Source organism: Salvia splendens, chromosome 17 (genome assembly GCF_004379255.2).
Source record: "Salvia splendens isolate huo1 chromosome 17, SspV2, whole genome shotgun sequence".
Taxonomy (NCBI): Eukaryota; Viridiplantae; Streptophyta; class Magnoliopsida; order Lamiales; family Lamiaceae; genus Salvia; species Salvia splendens.
Window position 1 is genome coordinate 20320009 of NC_056048.1, and position 20391 is coordinate 20340399.

The following is a 20391-nucleotide window of genomic DNA, read 5'->3' on the forward strand; positions in this document are numbered from 1 at the left end:
AATCACTAATTAACTCTTACTTAGTACTATATTATTTCTAGTTATCAAGATTCGCTAATTAACTAGTATTAGTATACTAAAGTACTACTACTATATAGAAAGTAAATGTAAAAAAGGAATAAAAAAACAGCATGAAAGAGTAAAGCAGCGTCGTTTTATTTGCACAGCATGTTGCAAATTAACTTTTCATTTGTAACTTTTCGATTAACTTTTAAACTCTCAAATTACGCTATAAAATGGATACCGGTGGATACTCAAGTCCTGGTAGCCCGATGTTTGGAGATGGTGCACGGTGGCCGGGTACACAACCTGGCGAATATCGGTCGTTCGACGCCAACACGCAGTACGATCCAGACTTCAGTACGGATTCATACGGTCTCTCCGACATGGAGCCGTCTCCAACTCGCCCTGCCGCCACTTCCCGTCGCGCCGCCGCTGCCGACGCCGCCCCCGCCAGAAAGAAGCGGACCAAGCACTGAGCGCACAAGTTGCCACCTCCGACAACTTGTGAAGAGTACGCCCCCGGCCGTACGAACTACCAGCCGGATGAAACCCTCGTCTTAGCGAGGTGTTGGGTGGATATATCGGAGGATCCGATATTCGCGAACAACCAGAAGCAGCTCGCGTACTGGGAGCACATCGTCAAGCGCTACAATGAGGCGAAGCCGCCGAGCGCGTACAAGCGCCAACGGAAGCAGCTTCGCAAGCACTGAGATCAGGTGAAGAAGCAAGTCAACCTGTTCGCCGCGGAGTACGAGAAGTGCTCGAGGGATCAGGGAAGCGGCGAGAGCTTGAGCGACGTGCACGATAGAGCGTCGTTGTCGTACCAGTCCATGTACGACGACTTCAAGCATTTCAACATCTGGGCGCTCTTGAGGGACAAGCAGAAGTTCCAAGGAGGGATTCTGCACACCGGTGCGGCGAAGAGGACGAAGACCACCGACACTAGTGGTTACATGACCAACGAAAGCGGAACTCGTCCGGTGGACCTCAACCAGACGTGCACGGAGGAAGAGAGTTCCGGCACACCGATGTCCTCCCGGCGGCGTCCCATAGGCGTCAAGGCTGCGAAGAACAAGGGGAAGGCGAAGGCGACATCCTCCTCGGCCGCCGCCCCCGATCCGCCCCCCATCGCCGATCCCGAACCCGACCCCGGCGACGATCCAAGCGACACTTGCCTGCGCGGATTTGGCAACGGCCTCGATGAGTACGCACAACGCCCTTATGAAGTGTACGGATCCGGCCCAAGCCGAGCGCCTCCAAAGGTTGAGCAATGAGTTGAGCCGGAAGTTGGGGCTTTTGTAGGATAGTCATTTTTTTTTATTTCTAACTCGTGTAACCTTTTTTTTAAATCAATGAATTTTTTGCCGTTCTTTTAGTTAGTTAATCGTTGTGTTTTTTAATAAGTTTGTATTTATATATTTGAAAACATTTAAATTAAATAACAAAACAATAGTAAAATGCTTAAGGCGGGGGGATAAAATACTGACGTGGCGGTGCATATGGCGGGCTTTAGGGCGCGCCTTAGGGCGCCCCATTGCGGATGGCCTAAGCCGCAAAATGTCCAAGATTGACAGTAGAAGAGTGCAAGAAGAAAGAAAATATCAAATAAATTAGAAATCCAAGAATTTTGACAAAACGATCACCTGTTTTGAGCGAAGAACTAATTCAAGATGCATAAGAGCGTCCATTTTCTAGGCGAAGAGATGATTACAGCAATTAGTTGTATGACTGCTGCTGCTGCTGATGCTGATTACAGCAATTAGTTGTAGAGCGAAGAACGGTGTCGTTTTGTATGAAGTATTTTATTTTATTATAGAATATTATTTTCTCTCTCCACCTCACCCACAAAACAATATCTTCTAAAGTCTTGTGCTATTTTACAATTATGTCATACGGAGGGAGTATATAAAAGATTAAAACGGAACATAAATAAGAATATTTCAAAAAATTTAAAATTAACTAATAACAGTAGGTGGAGCATATGCCCATTGTAGAAGCCATTTGATGCTGTGTGACATAAAATCGAGAGTGGCGTTGATGCTAGCGATGCAGATGCTTGCAGTTGGCGTCTTTCTTGCACGTTGCGAGCGACGATTTAACAGAGGAATTTGGCATATGCATCGTCATTTTCGTGGAATTGTGTGTTTTCTTACAAATCATTTCTTTGGAATTTGTATATTTTAACTGTACATGTAGAGAAAATGTTAGTTCGATTTTAACACCATGTTATCTATTTTTTCATTATTTTTTAATTTATCAATTATACATTAATTTTTGTGTCATCCCAATATTCCTATTTTTATAGGACAAGGTGTTCAATATTCTCTTTGTTCTATTTTTCTTTTGAATTATATTATCCTCGCCAAATCATCCACTGCCAAGTTAATGTACCAAGTTAAAATTAAATCGCGATTCTTAATTCGACTATGCTTTAAATTTAAAAGAATAGTGGAATGCATTATACAGCCAGGATAAACAGGAGTAATTTATGTTTGGCTCTCTAACCGGAAATAAATTATCCATGATGACAAAATTTGTGATCAATCAAGACGTGTGATAGATTTACAAATTTAGATAAGAGTAATGGTCAATTTTGGTCCGAGATATATGATCAAAATACGAATTTAGTAAAAAATATTTACTTTTTAAAAAATGGATCCAAAACAATGAAAATGTCGACGAAATAGTCTTTTTTTTACGGTTTCATCAAAAAACTAACGGTCAATGCTAATTGCACAGTGGCATGACAGTTAGTTTTTTTACGGAACCGTAAAAAAAAGACCTCTCCGACAAGAATTTTATTTGTTATGTTAATGTACATGTTTTTAAAAATTGAATGTTTTAAACCAAATTCGTATTTTGCTCTTATGTTTAGAACTAAAATTGACCTTTTACTATGTAGATAACATAATAAAACATAGTTACAATGAAATACAACCCATGTTTATATATGCTCGAGAAAATTTAATACTCCATCCAAAGCTACTTATGCATTTTATCTATCTGACTGAGAAAATAATACTACCATTTGCCTATTTACAATTATCTATACAGCCCGAAGTTTTCAGAATACAACTACTTCTTGTATAAGGTATCATTAAACTCAATTCGACTTTGTTTCAACATCAGCATTCTCGTTAGAATCGCTACCAGATATATCTCGAGGGAGGAGGCCAAGTAGAGGCAAGGGTAGCAATGAACTCAAATTGCAAAGAATAATCAGAGAAGCTAAATTTGAAAACTCATCTTTCGTGACGCCAAGGAGCTGAGTTAGTCCAGCTCCGATTAAACCACCAAGGACGCTGCCACAGTTTGAAACCGACATGAGTGTTGCAAATAGAGTAGCCTCCATGCCGTCTGGGCAGATTCTTGCAGCTAACACGAGAACAGGCATGAACGACACCTGAGAAGGAAACTCCCTCGTTGAGCTTCTAAACAAATGAAATTTATGTTCCGGATGTATGCACTTGATACACACTGCTATCAGAGATTCAGAGATGTAGAAATACCTGACTGAGAACTGTTAGGACCAATGAGTCGCCAATTGCAAACCATTCGTCGCTTATACCAATCTGCCGGTTCAATCCAGTGACTAGTAGAACCTGACATATGCCAAATGTGTTATTGATTAATAATAAAAATTAATTTTATTAATAAGGATGCATGAAGAGAAATCATACTTGAGTTAATCCAAGAGCAGAGCCAATGAGAGTAGTCATGAGAAATATCTTCTGCAGAGGGACACTTTTCAAGAAGCCATTGTAGAGTCCAACACCGGCTAATGATGCAATGGAAGTGACAAGCTTCACGCGTCCCAGAAACTCCGGAGTAAAACCAAGCTTATTCGTTCTGATAGTAGAAAGATCGCAGTTATGAGTCATCATCAAGACGACAACAAAAAGGGAACCATGAGAATTATCGCCAACATACGTGAAATAGAACATGGCAAAATCAGATTGAGGTGTTGCTTGCCATAGGAAAATGAACAGAGTGGGAAGCAATACTTTAGGCTGCTTTACCGCAACCCACACCTGTGTGATGGTGTTCCTTGAGCTTTCAAGAAAGTTAGATCTATCCAATGAGAAATTCAGTACCCTTGCTGGGCCAAGCACTGGCTCCTCTCTCACAAGGACGGCAACAGCAGATGTTATTAGTGGAAGCAAAGCCGTTAATCCAAATACAAACCTGCAGATGCTTAAGAAATCATGAATAAGAATAGTGCAAGTAAAAATGATGAGATAGATCATATGGTATACCTCACACCATAAGCACCCACCAATGATCCACTGAAATAGGAACTTATAATAGCTCCAAAAGCTGATGATCCCCAGCAGAGTGACTGAAGGGATCCAGAAATGCTCTGTGATTCACCACGAGCTCTCTCTACAACCATGGAGTCCACAACCTGCATCATGCTTTATCTTTATAAGAACTGAAATGACTGCATATGGCTGTCTAGATGATGATTAATAAGCCAATGTCATCTGTATAATAATGCATACAGTAGTGTAAGTAAATTTCTAAAATATTAGTAAATGATATTCAGGAAGCCAGAGAGAGCACTATATTCTAAACTTATGTCAGTTTGAAAGCAAAGTAATCTAATTCGACATAAATTTTGAAACTAAAGAGCGCACACAGTAAGGTGAAATTGCACTAAATATATCTCCATATACTTACTACATCCGAAAATGCTACAGACAGAGATCCCAGAAGTATGCAGAATGCAACACTGTATTTGTTATCAACCAAGGTTGCCATCAAACCCCATGAGAGGGCACCCAAGAGTCCTGAGATAACCAAATACGACCTTCTTCGGTAGCCAAAGAGAGGGAATGAATCACTGCACAACACATTCATAACTAGGTTTAGAATATATATATTCACTCTACTGTAAAAGGGAAAGAGAAGAGATAGACAATCAGAGTAAGTGATTCTACCTGATGAATCCATACAGGGGCTTCACAAGCCAAGGCAATGATGAGACGCCAAATATTATAGCTGTCTAGTCATTTATACAGAAATGTAAGTCGTGACCGTGACCGCATTTCACATGAGATATGTCAGCTGTCTAGTCAATTAAGTATGTTTTAATACCTCTGAAGGGTCTAAATGCAGGTCATCTTTCAGGTAGAAATTGACGGCAAGCCTGGAAAGTCCCAAAACACCTTGAACGAAATATACCATAGCTACGGCAGTATTATCCGCAGTTAAGTCAACCCCAAACAAACTAATGGAGTTGGTAGGATTTCCATTTCCGTACAAGGATGCTTTGCTCGAGGAACTGACAACTTTATCTTCAGTGCTCGTCAGCACATCCCCCTTCCCGGCAGCTTCATGATGAACATAAATTAATCAGGGATGTGTGTGGGAATGAGGGGAGAGATAGAGAGAGAGAGATGCAAACTACCATCACAAGAAGAAACAACCTCTGTATAATTAGATCATAAAAATTCAAATCATTCTAAATTTCCACATTCTAGGTAAAAGTCAGAAATTAGCTTCCATATCTTTATAAGCGAATTCAGTGATCTCCAAGAGTGCTGGCAAATAATTTAGTGCAGTAATCCTACTTTTATAGATTACTTTAAATAACAAGTCTCAGCTCATTTAAATAGTGTAGTTCAGTAACTGCATCATCCACAAAATCCGCACTCCTCAACCAATGAAAGTTAACATAAACATAAATGGAGTATAACACTTCGAAAATTGCATCATCTGCAAAAATACTAATAGATACTTCTCCACAACATTCATAAACTTAAAAAAATCTACTAATTAAAACAGCAGAAAACATAACTAGCAGGAAAAAAGTAGTAAGTGCGTAAATTCCAATTCATCATCACATTCAACCATTGTCCATTAATGTCACTCAGCGTATAAGCGTAGATATGACTCACCACATATTGAATCGGAGTCGCGCCGGATATACGTGGCTGAATCCGGAGGTGGTTTCAGCCGGAACTTGCGACGGATGATCGAAGCGGAAGGCGACGGTTTGCAGCGGGAGTGGCCGAGGGACAAGAAGGTGATATTGTGATGTGGCAAGGGTATAATTGGGAATTGAGTGGAGCTCAATGATCTCGTTGCCATTAATGAAAGTAGAGCTCGGATAGAAGGAGGATGAAACCACCAGTAGACATGCCCACCGGTTCCGGTTCCGGCGGTTAACCGCCGAACCGGAACCGGCGGTTCCGGAACCGGAACCGGAACCGGCGCAATATTCCCGAACCGGAACCGGCGCAATTCGGTTCGCGGTCCGGTTCAGGTTCAAGATATTTCGAACCGGAACCGTCACCGAACCGGCGGTTCGGGACGGTTCGGAACCGGCGGTTAACCGTGGAACCGCCGGTTCCGGCGCTTAAATCGAGGCAGGGGGATGAGGGCCGGTGGTGATCTTCAAAAACGGTCGAAACCGCCGGTTTTTCGGCGGTTAACCGGAAAAACCGGCGGTTAACCGCCGGTTTAGTGACTTTCGAGGCGGCGCGGAGCACGAGGCGACAATGGAGCAGCTTTTGCAGACGGTTCGTTGACCGAACCGGCGGTTTTATTTCGGAAACCGGCGGTTTTGGCCCGGAAACCGGCGGTTCCGCCGGTTCCGGCGGTTTTCCGCCAAAACCGCCGGTTTTGTGAAAATTCAAATTTTTTTTTTTTTTTTAAATTTCAAATTCGAATTCTTCCATTTTCCCCCTCATTTTTTTCTATAAATACCCCCCTCTATCCTCATTTACATTCACCCCACTCTTGTGTTAATAAGAGTTTCTCTCTTCAATCTCTCAATTCTCTCTCTTTGTCTCCAATTTCTCATTTGTGCTATTGTGCTTCCATTTAATTACGCAATTGCTACTCTTATTACGCATTGTTATACACTTATACAGTTATACTTGTTCCCGTAGTTCTATAAGTTGTCTTTCTTTCTCAATTACTAAAACAAAAAAAAATATATTATTCCATATTTCTACATTTCTACATACCATTCCAATATGTCTTCATCCCGAGAAGGTCGTGTTGATAAGGGAAAGGGAAAGGCCAAGAGGCCATCTCGGAGATCCGTTATTGATGAAATTTCTCAAATGAACATGGATGAGTGGCAGGTTAATATTTATTATCTACTAATTTCATTAATTTTGAATTACATTTCATTATTGTTCATAATTTTATTTTGTATTTACAATACAAATATTATTTTGTAGGCTCGAGAAGAGCAAGATGTGGCACATGCTATTGCTCTCTCTCGCTCTCAATACCAAGGCGATGCTTATGTTGGTACCGGTAGTGGTGCTCCCGGTCGCGGTGCCTATTCCCAACAAAGTCCAACCCCCGTGAATGTTGATGAAGACGATGATGATGATGATGATGACGACGAGGAGGAGGGGGAGGAGGTAGAAGAGGTTCAAGAAATGCCACCCCCACCACCACCAAGGAGTCGGCGTGGTCGTGGTGGTCGTGGACGTGGACAACCTCCTCAACCTCCTAGACCAGCTGAAAGGTCTTTAACCTCAAACATCTTCGTGAAACATTTCAAGAGGGTACAAGATAGTAACGATCCAAACACTTATAATGTGTATTGCAACTATTGCGAAAACGTATACACATTCCGAAAGGGTGGAGGGTACGGTACATTTACCCGTCACCTGGAGAAAGCGCATCCGGTCGAGTTTGGTATCGCTCCAACCCAAACTCAACTCAACTTTCAACATGGAGTCGGAAGTGGGACGACGGGTTCATCCCAAACATCAGGTATGTGTAGCAATACTCTTTTGAAATATGATCACAAAAATGCTCTTAATGTGATGTCTAGATTTGCCGTTATGAAACATTTTCCATTCAATGCTTTTGATAACGATGCTTTTGAGTCGAGTATGCGGCAAGTATATAATGCCGCTGCAAGAAAATTGAGTCGAACTTCAATGACGCGAGCCGTTGTTCGACAATGCATGGAAAAGAAGGCGCAATTAGGTACGTTTATTATTAACTTAGGGCATAAAGTTTCTATTTGTTCTGATGTGTGGACTGATTGTTTTTGTAAAAATTCGTATATGGGCATCACAGTGCATTTCGTTGATCACAGTTGGACTTTGAACAAACGTTTGATTGCATTTCGGGAATTTCCCGCACCACACACTGCACAAGCAATTGCTCAATTGATCATTCAAGTTTTGAATGAATTTCAATTGATCAATAAAATTTTTTCTATTGGTTTTGACAATGCTAGCGCTAACACTGCTAGCATAGATGATTTAATCAGTGCATGTTCTCCTGTTATTGATGGTAAATATTTCCATGTGCGATGTATTGCCCATATTTTGAATTTGTGTGTTCAAGATGCCATCGATTTGTGGCAAAAGTATGTTGATCCTATTAGAACTGCTGTGAAGTTGATTCATAACAAAGCTCCTATTGGTAGAGCTTGGAAGAGATATTGTCATGGTAAGCAATGCAGGTACACCAACTTTCGTTTGGATGTTTCAACTCGGTGGAACTCGACATATGATATGTTGGAGTCGACTTTGAACCACATTGAGTATTTATGTGATTTTTTTAGAAGTTGTCCTCATGTTCCTTCTGATTTGATTTTGATACCCGCTTGTTGGGACCACAGCATGGATTTATTTCGATTATTCCGCGCTTTCAAAAATGCCACTGTTGAGTTATCCGGTGTTTATTATCCTACTTCTGTGCGCGTTTTGGAGCATTGCATGTATGTGGCAATTGGTTTTAAAACTTGTGTGAAAAATACTCAATTCGTTGAGTTGAAGGCTATTTTGTTTTACATGGTTGAAAAATGGTTAAAATATTTTTCACGTATTCCAAATGTGTTTTTGATTGCAAAATGCTTGGATCCAAAGTGGAAGTTGCATGGTGTTTATAAAATTTTAGACATGTACTATGGTTGTTTGCACGCTTTGGATTTTTCTCAACTCCGCGAAATGGGCTTGACAAGAGGAGAATGCTTCGAACTAAGTATTCCGGATGTTGATGAAATCAAACATAGGTTAGATAGTGCACTTCGTTCTCTCTACGCGGAATATGAAATGCGGTATAACACCGCTCACCAGGTACGTGCTCCTCCTAGTCCTTCTACATTTGATTTTGGTGGAGGGGATTTTTCCAATGTCATGATCGATCCCGACGTAGTATCACAATTGCAAGATCTATACGGTACTACAACCAATAGGACTAGAGCGACTAGTGAATTAGATATATATTTGGAATCGCGCTCTATTTTTCAAGATGCAGGTCCTCCTACTCAACAAATTGACGTCCTTAATTGGTGGGGAACACATGACAAAGAGTTTCCGATACTCTCCATCATGGCTAAGGAGATATTCGCCGTTCCCGCTTCCACCGTCGCCGTTGAACAAGCTTTTAGTGTCGGCGGTTGTGTCCTAGACGACAAAAGGAGCAATCTCTCCGCCAAGAACATGGAAGCCACTATGTTACTTGACGATTGGGCAAAGGCGGACATGAGAGCACAAGAGCCGGATTTCGACTTCCGTGTAGAGAGTGATGGTGAAGAATTTTCTTCCGATGGCGATGACGAGGTCAGAAGCGATAGCACTCAACATTAGCAATGAGTCGACGGGGGCGGTGAACGGCGAGCACTGCCGACCAAAAAGGTAAGCAAGGTAAGAGAACTACGTGGGCTTTGATTCCTCAATAAAATTGTGGATACGTAGGCACCTCAACTTAAATTTGAAAAGTTTAACTTCGAAAGTTTAAGTTGAGCTCAAGCCCTTTTCAATTTTTTTTTTTCCCCCTATTTCATAGATCATTCAGGATGCGGCTATGTTGTACTTGAAGATCATTAAAATATATTCCCCATTTGATAAATATCAAATGCGGAATATATTTTAATGATCTTCAAGTACAACTTAGCCGCATCCTGAATGATCTATGAAATCTTACCTTGGAATCAACCTTTTTTTCTTGCAAAATGTTGCCCATTTTCTAAGCAAACACATATCAGCACGCTATATACACATTGCTGCATTGATTGCTTTGGAAGATCAAATTGCCCCTATTAGAAATGTAGCAATGTGTATATAGCGTGTTGATATGTGTTTGCTTAGAAAATGGGCAACATTTTGCAAGAAAAAAGGGTTGATCCCAAGGTAAGAGAACTACGTGGGCTTTGATTCCTCAATAAAATTGTGGATACGTAGGCAACTCAACTTAAATTTGAAAAGTTTAACTTTGAAAGTTTAAGTTGATCTCAAGCCCTTTTCAATTTTTCCTTTTTCCCCCCCATTTCATTTTTTTTTAAATTTACCTTCCGAGTCCGACGAGGCGACGAGCCGACGCCCGACGACACTTGTAAATTATATTACATTGTTGTATGTTGTTGTATTGTATACTTATGTATTGTAAATTGTAATGTATCGTTGTCCGTTACAACTCAAAATCAATAAAATTTATTTCATTTTCTCCTTATTCGTCTTATTTGTGCTTGAATTATGCATTGTCTTGTTCCGATTTGTTGTATAAAGCCAAATTTCAAATTTAAAAAAAAAAAAAAAAAAAAAAATTGAACCGGCGAAACCGCCGGTTCAAAAACCGGAACCGCCAAAACCGCCGGAAAACCGGCGGTTCCGAACCGGAACCGGAACCGCCCGGTTTTCGAACCGGAACCGGAACCGTGAAATAGCCTCACGGTCCGGTTCCGGTTCCGCTTCCGCCAAAACCGGAACCGCCGGTTTTCGAACCGTGGGCATCTCTAACCACCAGTGACACTTAGCATACAAAAATATATTGACCGAACTACCCCTGCTAGTGGTGGTTAAATTTCCACCAGGAACAATTATTTTATTTTATTTTGTTTTGTTTTGTTTTGTTTTGTTTCATTTTATTTTATGAAGAATAAAATTTGTGGGCGATAGTTCAGGAAGATTTGATTAAGCGCGACATATGTTAACAATAATTGATACACAATTGAATTTAAGATAGCAGAGTTAAATTCCAGCATATATGTAATTGACAAGTACACATATGGAATATGAAATGTTTGAGTTACCAAATTCTTTCCAGTCTTCGAATTTGAAATGGGTCTTTCCTAATTAAAATTAGTTAACTAAAATGAGTTTCTCCAGTTATATTAATTTTATGAGGAATGGAGTGGTTGTAATATCTACTTCCTCTCTCCGCGAATAGGAGTTTAATTTTTTCATTTTAGTCCGTTCGCGAATAGGAGTTTCTGTTCACTTTTATTAAATGGTAATAGGGTTTCACCTTCCACTAACTCATTTCACTCATATTTTATTTAAAACTAATATATACAAGTGAGACCTCTATTCCACTAACTTTTTTTCACCCACTTTTCTTAACATTTCTTAAAACTCGTGCCGTCCTTAAATGAAACTCCTAATGGCGGACGGAGGGAGTATTTAATTTCGCATTTTATTTTTGAGATATTAGCCCTAATATTATGTAACCTTCAACAAGTTAACTTTTCTCCCGAACTTTCAACTTGACAAATAATATTACAAACTTTATTAGAATTTGTTATTTTCTACTAGCGAAAAAAATTCAGCTATATTAATGGATTGAAGAACAATTTGGAGAGTGTGTTTCAAGAAAAACTATCTTCAAATATTGGAGAACTTAAAGCTCTCGAAGTTGTTGTCGATAAATTAATAAAAAAATCTGTATCATGATATTATTTGGCGGATTATTTTCGCCGGTGAAAAATAACAAACTCAGATAAAGTTCATGATATTATTTATCAAAGTTTAAAGTTTATGGAAAAACTAACTTTTGGAAAGTTGTAGTATAATATTAGGGGTCAATAATCAATATCCTTTTTTTCTTTTACTTTGAATTGACAGTTCTGAATTTTGTATTTTTGTACGCTATATAGCTTGAGAGCTTATTTAATATATTTCCCCTTCTTTCATTTTTGTTTAATTAGTGGAATAAGTAGGGGAACTAGAACAGAGGAATTTTGATGCACGTACAGATATTAATGACAAGAAAGAAATGCAAATTATTATTGAATTCCTACAAAGACTTATTCAAGATAAAAATAGGATTAGTTATGTAGTTTACCAACCTGTGAATAGACATCCTAATATTCATGGTCTTAGTCTCAACCCAAAGAATTTAACTAAAACATCATCATCATCATACCCAAAAGAAAAAGATTAGTTTGACATGTAACAGGGTGACTGCTAAATACAGTTAAAGTAGGTGAGCTAGCCTTCTTTCTTGTCTTCTCCCCCTTTTTTCTACAAACTTAAAGCATGCAATCTATACTATACTTAACACGCATCCATGAAAAACATGAACGTATTGGTAGTGGTACCTCTGATGACCATAGCTTTCCTGGCTTCGTATATGGCAGCGCAGTCGAACACGAACACAAACGCAACCTGCATGCTACGCAGCTTCGGGTCGTGCATAGGGGGTTCCTGACGACCGGGTCAAACGCGTCGTCGCCAACTTCATGAGCAACGGCCAAGATTGCTTGTGCCTGATAGTGACAGGAGGTGTACCTTTCCAAGTTCCCATCAATCCAACTCTCGCAATCTCCCTTCCTAAAGCATGCAACCAATCTGGAGTCCCATTGAATGCAAAGGTAATTAACCTTTCAAATTTAGTTTTTTTTTTTAAAAAAAATTCAAATGCAAATAACTTCGTCTCTAATTTTGTGTTTATTAGTTTTTTTTCTTGTGGAAGGTGCCTATCAAATTTCAATTATGCTTAATAATATTACTAACTTATTTGGCCTCAATTTGCAGCCACGGCTAGCCCTGTTCCAGCTCCAGGTACATTTATAATCCGTTCCCAACTCCTATTTATACACATCATCAATTTTTATTGTTATGACATAATTAATTAATTAATAAATCTTGATGATTTTGGTCCGTATAGCACCAAGGAATTCAAACCCTGCTGCACCAAATAGATCACCTCCTCCTTCAATTCCTCAAGGTACTATTTCAATTTTTAAATCCATATACGATGTGAAATACTCCCTTCGTCCCACAATAATTGTCACTATTATTATGAGCACAGGTTTTAAGAAATGTAAAGAAAAATTGATTAGAAAAGTTAGTGGAATGTGAGACCCACTTTTTTATATTGATTTTATAATAAGATATGAGGGAAGTAAGTTAGTGGAACGTGAGACCTACTTACTATTTGTGGTAAAAATAAAGTGTGACAATTATTGTGGGACGGAGGGAGTATAATTTTTGGTTAAGTAAATTTAAATGTGTTCGGGCAAGGTCGGTCATGTTCCCCTAAGACCGCTATTAAAATGAGAATTGAGAGCCACGTATATTAGTTTGTTGATTCATTAATCATAGTTGGTATCACAAACCATATTAGATTGTTGATTCATGAGTATCAGTAGATTTTTTTTATAATGAAAGCCGGTAATTGATATGTTACGTGATGTCAACTGGTTGTTATTTTATCACTGCTCGGTTCAGGCATATATAATTCATATAGATGTTAAAAGAAGAGAAAATCGCGTTTATAGGCGACTTGGCCTTTAAAATAACGCAAATGTACCCATTTTGTTAACAATTCCATTTATGGGAAAAACGCCGATGAAATTGGCATGTTTATAAGTAAAAACGCCAGTGATATTGGCGTGTCTATACGCAAACACGCCAACATAGTTGGCGTTTTATACTTGTGCCGTATTTTGGGCGTATTCTTTCCAATGATCATTACGTTAAAACACGCCATTGGTGTTGGCGTGTAGTATATAAAACACGCCAATGACATCGGCGTGTTTAAAAGGAAAGACGCCAATAACATCGGCGTGTTTAACCAAAAAACGCCAATTTGAGTGGCGTGTTTTAACAGGCTGATATAGCAGCCTCCACCCCCAAATCGCGAAAACATCACAGCACACCACACTTTGCGATTTTTCTCCAAGCATCGCCAATCTCCGCGAATTCGCCCTCCTCTCCGTCATTTCGCCCTCCATTCATCAATCGGTGCTATTCTTCCCCAGATTCATATATTTTCTTCGGTTAGTATGCTTATCTTTTACAATATTAGTTGAAATATTGTAATGGGTTGTGAATTGAGTTGAAATATTATGCATTTTGGATTGGTTGAATAACATTATTGTTGATTATTATGTTGGATTGTTTGGGTTTAAGTGAATTTGTGTATAAAATTGATTATAAACCTAAACCCTAGGGTTGTTATAGCTAAAAAATTGGGCAAATTGTTTTGGTTTATGTGGGTTTTGGTTGATGTATGTTGATTAGTTTGAATTGTTAAATTTGTTTATATTGTTAGGTTTGTCAAATTGAAATTGGACAAATTGAAATTGTTAGGTTGGACAAATTTGTAATTGAAATTGTCAATTTTGTGTAGATGAATTGTGTTATGATTTTGGGTGTGAAATGTTGTGTAGGTGAATTTGTGTATTGTGAATTATTTGATTTTGGTGTTCCATTTTGTATGTTGTACAGGTGTTTGGATTTTCTAGGATTCATACCGGACGCATCCGAGTTGAAGGAAATGTCTTTTAAGCAGACAAGCTTATTGCGTCAATTGAGGATTGAGCTGAATGATGAGCACGAACACAACATATATGCTCAGCGGGCTCGTATCTACTGTCTGCTATTACTTGGTGGTCTGATGATCCCGAATGCCACCGGAAATAAAATTACGTTCTTCTACTTGCAATTTTTCATGGATATAGAACGGTGTTCTACCTATAGCTGGGGTGGTGCGACGCTTGCTTGCTTGTACCACAATTTGTGTGAAGCTGCCGTTGCTAAGAGGACGGGTGTCGGGGGAGCCTTAACTCTATTACAGCTGTGGGCTTGGGAGAGAATCCCAAATATTAGACCGAGGATGCTAGATCCCGTGCATACAGACTATCTACCATGTGCAAGCGCGTAAGTTGTTCACTAATTCATTTTTTAAGCTTTATGTTCATCAGTCTTCGTGTTATTCGCTCATAATTTACATTTTGTAGATGGAATGGTCCGGCGTCATATGTAAAAGCACCCGGACATTGTATTGAAAATTTCCGAGATCAGTTCTCCATGATGCATGCCAACCAGGTACTTCATATACTTATAAATTGTTTTTTGTTTGTTGTTTTTTATTGAAATTAATTTGAATAAATTTGTGTTACCTGTAGTTTATTTGGATGCCTTATCTCCAACGGCAGTTGCCGGAAAGTTGTGATGCCGGTCGTCCTGTATGGATGTCGATAACAACGCTTATTTGCTGGAATCTGGCTGAGCCACACCTGCCACACCGAGTGTTGCGCCAATTTGGGATTGTCCAACCGTATATCCTGCAACTCCCCCGGTTCCACGGTACTGATTTTGCGAAACAGGATCGCCGTGGAAAAGCTAGTTAAAATTGGGTTGATTGGCACGCCAATTATATACAGGAGTGGGACAACAGGCACTTTTTGGTGTGGACTGATCTGGAGTACAGTGATGAGCCCGTTGCAACCGAAGAATATATGGATTGGTTTCGGCAGATAACTGTTGTGTATTTAACCAAACCCAGCGTGCATGCTGAACAGGGCTTCCACGAAACGGCATCTTCTCATAGATTTGCGGTAAATTATTCATACTTAACCAAACCCTAGTTAATTATTTAAATTCATATTATGATATGTATTTAACTTTGATAATTGTATGTGGAGACACTTCACAACGTGCGCCACTTTCTAAGTGGCCAAGATACGACAGAACATCCGGCTTTGGGAACCATTTCGAGGATGATTGAAGAAGGACTGCGGATATCCGGAGAGGCTGAGCGGATGGACTACCGTCCTTCGCAGCGCTCTGCAATGGACGTGGACGTACCCGTAAGGCAAAAGGCAAAACGACGAACCAAAAAGAAAACCGCCTGCGGAGAGTCGTCATCTCAGCCCGTACACCGCTCCGATGATGATTTTGTGGAACCACCTCCACCTAGATCTGCAGTTCGAGGCCGTCATTCTGTCAGCCACACCGGTGGTACCGGCGACGACATTGGCCTCAGTGATGTCCCCACTTCTCCACCGCGGTCGTCTGTGCAAGATGACTTTTTTGGGGTGGATCTAGAGAACGCTGTTGTTCAAGATACTCCTCCCTCAAGGATCCCTAGATCTACATCCAAAATTGGGAAGGGGATACGGGGTTTGTTTATGCGGAAACGGCGAGATGATTAAACTAATTTGATATTGGTGGTTTTTCATTGATTTGAACTCGTTATATTAGACGATTTGATAAATCCTCTTTTTACACGTATTCATATTGATATTTTGAACTCTTTATATTACTTATTGGTCGACGATAGGAACAAACACGCCATTCCCAGTTGGCCTTTTAGCCGCACTAAGATTTTGTATAAAACGCCACTCCAATTGGCGTTTTTAACTTGGGGAAAATTTGGCCAAATTTCCCTACGTCGTAGTGGACATTCTGCATAAACACGCCACTGGCGTTGGCGTGTTTTAAAAGACGCCAATATTATTGGCGTTTTTAGTGGAAAACGCCAACGAAGATGGCGTTTTTACCTTGGGAAAAATTTTGCCAATTTTTCCTTCGTTGAAGCGGACATTCTGCATAAACACGCCACTGTCGTTGGCATGTTTTAAAAGACGCCAATATTATTGGCGTTTTTAGTGGAAAACGCCATCTTCGATGGCGTTTTTACCTTGCTCAAAACTTTGCCAATTTTTCCTACGTAAGAGCGGACATTCTGCATTAACACTCCACTGTAGTTGGCGTTTTTAGTGGAAAACGCCAACGGAGATGGCGTTTTTACCTTGGGAAAAATTTGGTTTTGGAAAATAATGTTCAATTCAATAAATAGCTACAATTATAAAGAATAAACAGAACAATGTTCAATTCAACTAAATAGTTGTTACACATTCAATTGTCTCGCCTTCTCCGGGTAAAGAAGCTACGGATACCCTTCCCGATTCTGGCGGTGGAGAGTCTAGACGGAGGAGTATCTTGCACAACGACATTCTCTAAATCAACCCCGAAATAATCGTCTCGCACAGAAGACCTAGGTGGAGAATGTGGGATATCACTGAGCCCAATGTCGTCGCCTGTACCACCAGTGTGGCTGACAGAATGCCGACCTCGAACTGCAGATCTTGGTGGAGGTGGAGGCATGATATCGTGATCGGCATCATCAGTGTGGCTGATAGAATGACGACCTCGAACTGCAGATCTTGATGGAGGTGGAGGCATAAAATCGTCAGCGGCATCATCTACCAACTGAGTATCCATCCTTGAAGAAGCATTCGGGCAGTTGCGTCTGTCGTGCCCTGGTTGATGACGGCAATGTTTACATCGGCGTCGGGCGCGTGGCTGGTCAACTTCACGGACATCCATCTGATTAGGAATCCTAGTAGTACGATATCGACCTCGACTTTTAGGCATTAACTGGGCTCGTGAACATTGCAAAGTCCATTCAGGCACAGCCCAATAATCTTGGTGTCTGATTGGATTGAACACCGTAGAATACTGGTGTACCCAAACACTTGTGCGGTATACGTTATCAACAAGCGACAGCATGGGCTCGTTTCTAAACCGCGCAACTGCCGCTGCATGTGAACATGGAAGTCTCCACATCTGCCACTTTTGACATTTGCAGTTAGTTCGACTCCAAGTACTTTACCTTCCACTTATTACCGCCCTTTCCACCAATTCGACGCTTTGTTCGAACCACGTAAAGCCCTGCAATTGTGTTTGGGACTCTCACATTATGTAATTGACCTTTTACATCATTTTTGCACACCTTTTCATGGGCCCACGGGGTAAGTGGTGTGGCACACTGTGTTGATGCAATTGACCGCTCATTAAACCATTCTATTGTCCTCCAAAATATCAGATCAATGCAAGCTTTAATTGGGAGTTGTCTTGCGTCTCTCAACACATTGTTGTAAGATTCCACCATATTAGTGGTCATCTCACCCCATCTTTTGTGTTTGTCATACGCCAAACTCCATTTTTCTAACTCCACGGCATCAAGGTATTGCACAGCCTCGTTGTTGATGATTCGAAGTAAACGACGTCTGATCTTAAACTTGCGTTTCTTTGTAGCAATACCAATTTTCCAAACAAGTCTTTTTACCATGATGCCTTTGTGATTCTGCAAAACATTTTTTCTAACATGTACCAAGCAAAATCTGTGATGCCCCACATTGGGTTCTTCTTTCCATATGGGAGAATTCATTGCATCTATGATTCCCACATGCCTATCAGATATTACACATATTTCATGCTTGGCTACGTGAAGTCTAATACGTTCCATAAACCAATTCCAACTTTGTATGGTTTCCTCATCAACAATGGCATATGCAATAGGCAAACATTTCTTATTAGCATCAAATCCAACGGCAATAAGAATTTTACCTCGATATCGTCCACGTAGATGAGTTCCATCAACGGTTAAAACTGGTTTGCATAGTTGAAAAGCCTCCACAGCTGGACCAAAAGCCCAAAATACGTACTTGAAAACCTTGTTCATATCGTTGCTTAATCTTTCATCATGTAACCATTCGACAATTGTGCCAGGATTTTGTCTTTGCAACTCATTCAAATAACCTGGTAAAACTTTGAAATTCCACTCCCACGAACCATACACAAGCTCAATAGCTGTCCTCCGAGCATACCATGCTTTCTTGTAACTAACTTTCACATGATATCTATTTTCAATATCCGCCACAATTGCTTTTACCTTGTAGCAATGATCGTTTTCTATCTGATGTCGAACACTCAACGCTATCATACCCGACGAAAGATTAGCGTGCCCATTATAATTACGATCCCCCATGCAAGTATGAGCAGTGCTAAACACTCTAATTTGCTAGTGTTCATCATGCTTCCTCAATGTTGCTCGGCACTCCCACAAACATGGCGGTAAGGACTTATCTTTCGGATTTCCTTGTGGTCACTTACAAACTGCATGCCATCTCTTTCCTTTACTTTCAACAACTGTATATTGTCGGATTTTTTCCAAATGCCAAAAAGTCACAGCTGACTTCAATTCCAATTTGGTTTTAAATTTAGTATGCAAACCGACATTGCTCGGATCTTTTTCACTCCAATAATGCACATTGAGATCATCAGACTCAAAGTTTTTTAGATCAAAACTATCATATGGACCTGGTAAGGTGCGAAAATAGTTCATACCAGGCTGTGGGAACTGTGGAACTACTCTTTCTCGTACTGCTCTTCCTCCAATTGATGTTTCTCCAACCACTGTTTCTCCAACCGGAATGGATGTTCTTGGAGCAACAAATTAGTCCTCATCCGACGAAGCACCATCTGAATCTGTACTATCCGGATCGACATCTTCAGAATCATAAGGTGATTGTTGATCAAGAAAGTCGCCTTTATCAGGACCAATTATGTCCTCAACCACATCACAGTTGTCACTGTCCCCTAAATGCACGCCTCTAATATCAAAATCTTGTGTTGTATCGAAGCATGGTTCTTGGCCTCTCGTTGACGTACCAACATCAAAATCTTGTGTTGCGGCGACATATGGTTCTCGGACTCTCGTAGACGTACCAACATCATTACTCATGAGATGATGACTATGTTGTTGAGTAATTGACGAATACTCAACATACAATTCAATTTGACCTCCTGTAGTCATACTCTCACTAAACATTAGTGGCATGTATACTTCTTCTAGTAAAATACCTATATACGTGATTGAAGATCCATAGAATATATGACGTTTCCATACTATTTGAAGTTTGTTTTCAAATATGTTTATCCCCATTCTTTCACAAATTGTTTCCACAAGCTTTTCGTAGGAAATACTTTCATCCAACATAATCAATCCTTTTGCAAAAGGAGGATCATATGAAATAACTGTTCCGGGAATTATATTTCCACCCCAATATAAATGGACACACCACGTCATACTATCTGCATTAATGTCAAACACAAATATTGGTCAAAAATATTTCTTTACAGTACACTACAATATATACTATCATAACAACCTATCAAATATGGGTAAAAAATTAGATATACTACAACATATAATACCATAACAATTGGTCAAAATATTTCTATTAATTACAATACAATTTATAATACTATAACAATCCATCAAATAATTATATAAATTACACTACAATATATACTATCATAATAATCCATCAAATATTGGTAGACTAATGTTTGGAAGAATGAGTTAAAAATTAGCTATACCAACCGATTGCGAGTACTAATATTTGGAAGAAATGAGCCAAAATAGAAATCTACACGCTTCAATCCACCACCGGGTTGACCCGACCAAGGCAAGCGTTTTCGCATTTTTCAGCTTTGGGAAGGTTTTTCGCGTTTTGGGGAGGGAGGAAATGTGATTAGGGTCTGCGATTTTGGGGGAGATCTGAGAAATATGGTTCAACCCAAAAACGCCGATCAGGTTGGCGTTTTT

General features: G+C 39.9%; 3 protein-coding genes across 4 annotated transcripts; 2 read left to right on the forward strand and 1 right to left on the reverse strand.

Moving 5' to 3' along the window:
• Nucleotides 1-3063: 3063 nt before the first annotated feature.
• On the reverse strand, nt 3064-6046 carry LOC121774034 (folate-biopterin transporter 1, chloroplastic-like). Its single transcript, XM_042170953.1, has 9 exons — nt 5904-6046; nt 5101-5336; nt 4944-5008; nt 4684-4846; nt 4260-4408; nt 3934-4188; nt 3684-3852; nt 3513-3605; nt 3064-3406 (listed from the first exon to the last, which is right to left on the reverse strand). Exons 2-9 carry the CDS (start codon nt 5188-5190, stop codon nt 3107-3109), a joined length of 1284 nt encoding a protein of 427 aa, XP_042026887.1. The 5' UTR covers nt 5191-5336; nt 5904-6046; the 3' UTR covers nt 3064-3106.
• Nucleotides 6047-12325: 6279 nt separating this feature from the next.
• Nucleotides 12326-14977, forward strand: LOC121773903. Of its 2 annotated transcripts, XR_006044879.1 has the most exons (6): nt 12326-12577; nt 12741-12767; nt 12874-12933; nt 13819-13987; nt 14439-14870; nt 14951-14977. XR_006044879.1 is itself a non-coding variant. In XM_042170825.1 (5 exons), exons 1-5 carry the CDS (start codon nt 12446-12448, stop codon nt 14453-14455), a joined length of 405 nt encoding a protein of 134 aa, XP_042026759.1. In that variant the 5' UTR covers nt 12326-12445; the 3' UTR covers nt 14456-14941. The 2 variants fall into 2 exon arrangements, 1 of the variants encoding a protein (XP_042026759.1); XM_042170825.1 differs by lacking the exon at nt 14951-14977 and having other exon boundaries at nt 14439-14941.
• Nucleotides 14978-14989: 12 nt separating this feature from the next.
• On the forward strand, nt 14990-16164 carry LOC121773902. Its single transcript, XM_042170824.1, has 3 exons — nt 14990-15038; nt 15119-15550; nt 15638-16164. The coding sequence occupies exons 2-3, from the start codon at nt 15452-15454 to the stop codon at nt 16145-16147; spliced, it is 609 nt and encodes a 202-aa protein (XP_042026758.1). The 5' UTR covers nt 14990-15038; nt 15119-15451; the 3' UTR covers nt 16148-16164.
• Nucleotides 16165-20391: the final 4227 nt, after the last annotated feature.

What these genes read in the sequence shown, in the direction of transcription:
- LOC121774034 (XM_042170953.1), bottom strand. Translation starts at nt 5,190, where the DNA reads ATGGTATATTTCGTTCAAGGTGTTTTGGGACTTTCCAGGCTTGCCGTC. An exon ending in TTTGCCATGTTCTATTTCAC is followed by an intron (nt 3,853 to 3,933) that starts GTATGTTGGCGA and finishes TTCTACTATCAG; the next exon opens with AACGAATAAGCTTGGTTTTA. An exon ending in TCCTAACAGTTCTCAGTCAG is followed by an intron (nt 3,407 to 3,512) that starts GTATTTCTACAT and finishes TTTCCTTCTCAG; the next exon opens with GTGTCGTTCATGCCTGTTCT.
- LOC121773903 (XM_042170825.1), top strand. Translation starts at nt 12,446, where the DNA reads ATGAGCAACGGCCAAGATTGCTTGTGCCTGATAGTGACAGGAGGTGTA. An exon ending in GAGTCCCATTGAATGCAAAG is followed by an intron (nt 12,578 to 12,740) that starts GTAATTAACCTT and finishes CTCAATTTGCAG; the next exon opens with CCACGGCTAGCCCTGTTCCA. An exon ending in TAGCCCTGTTCCAGCTCCAG is followed by an intron (nt 12,768 to 12,873) that starts GTACATTTATAA and finishes TGGTCCGTATAG; the next exon opens with CACCAAGGAATTCAAACCCT.
- LOC121773902 (XM_042170824.1), top strand. Translation starts at nt 15,452, where the DNA reads ATGGATTGGTTTCGGCAGATAACTGTTGTGTATTTAACCAAACCCAGC. An exon ending in CATCTTCTCATAGATTTGCG is followed by an intron (nt 15,551 to 15,637) that starts GTAAATTATTCA and finishes TTGTATGTGGAG; the next exon opens with ACACTTCACAACGTGCGCCA.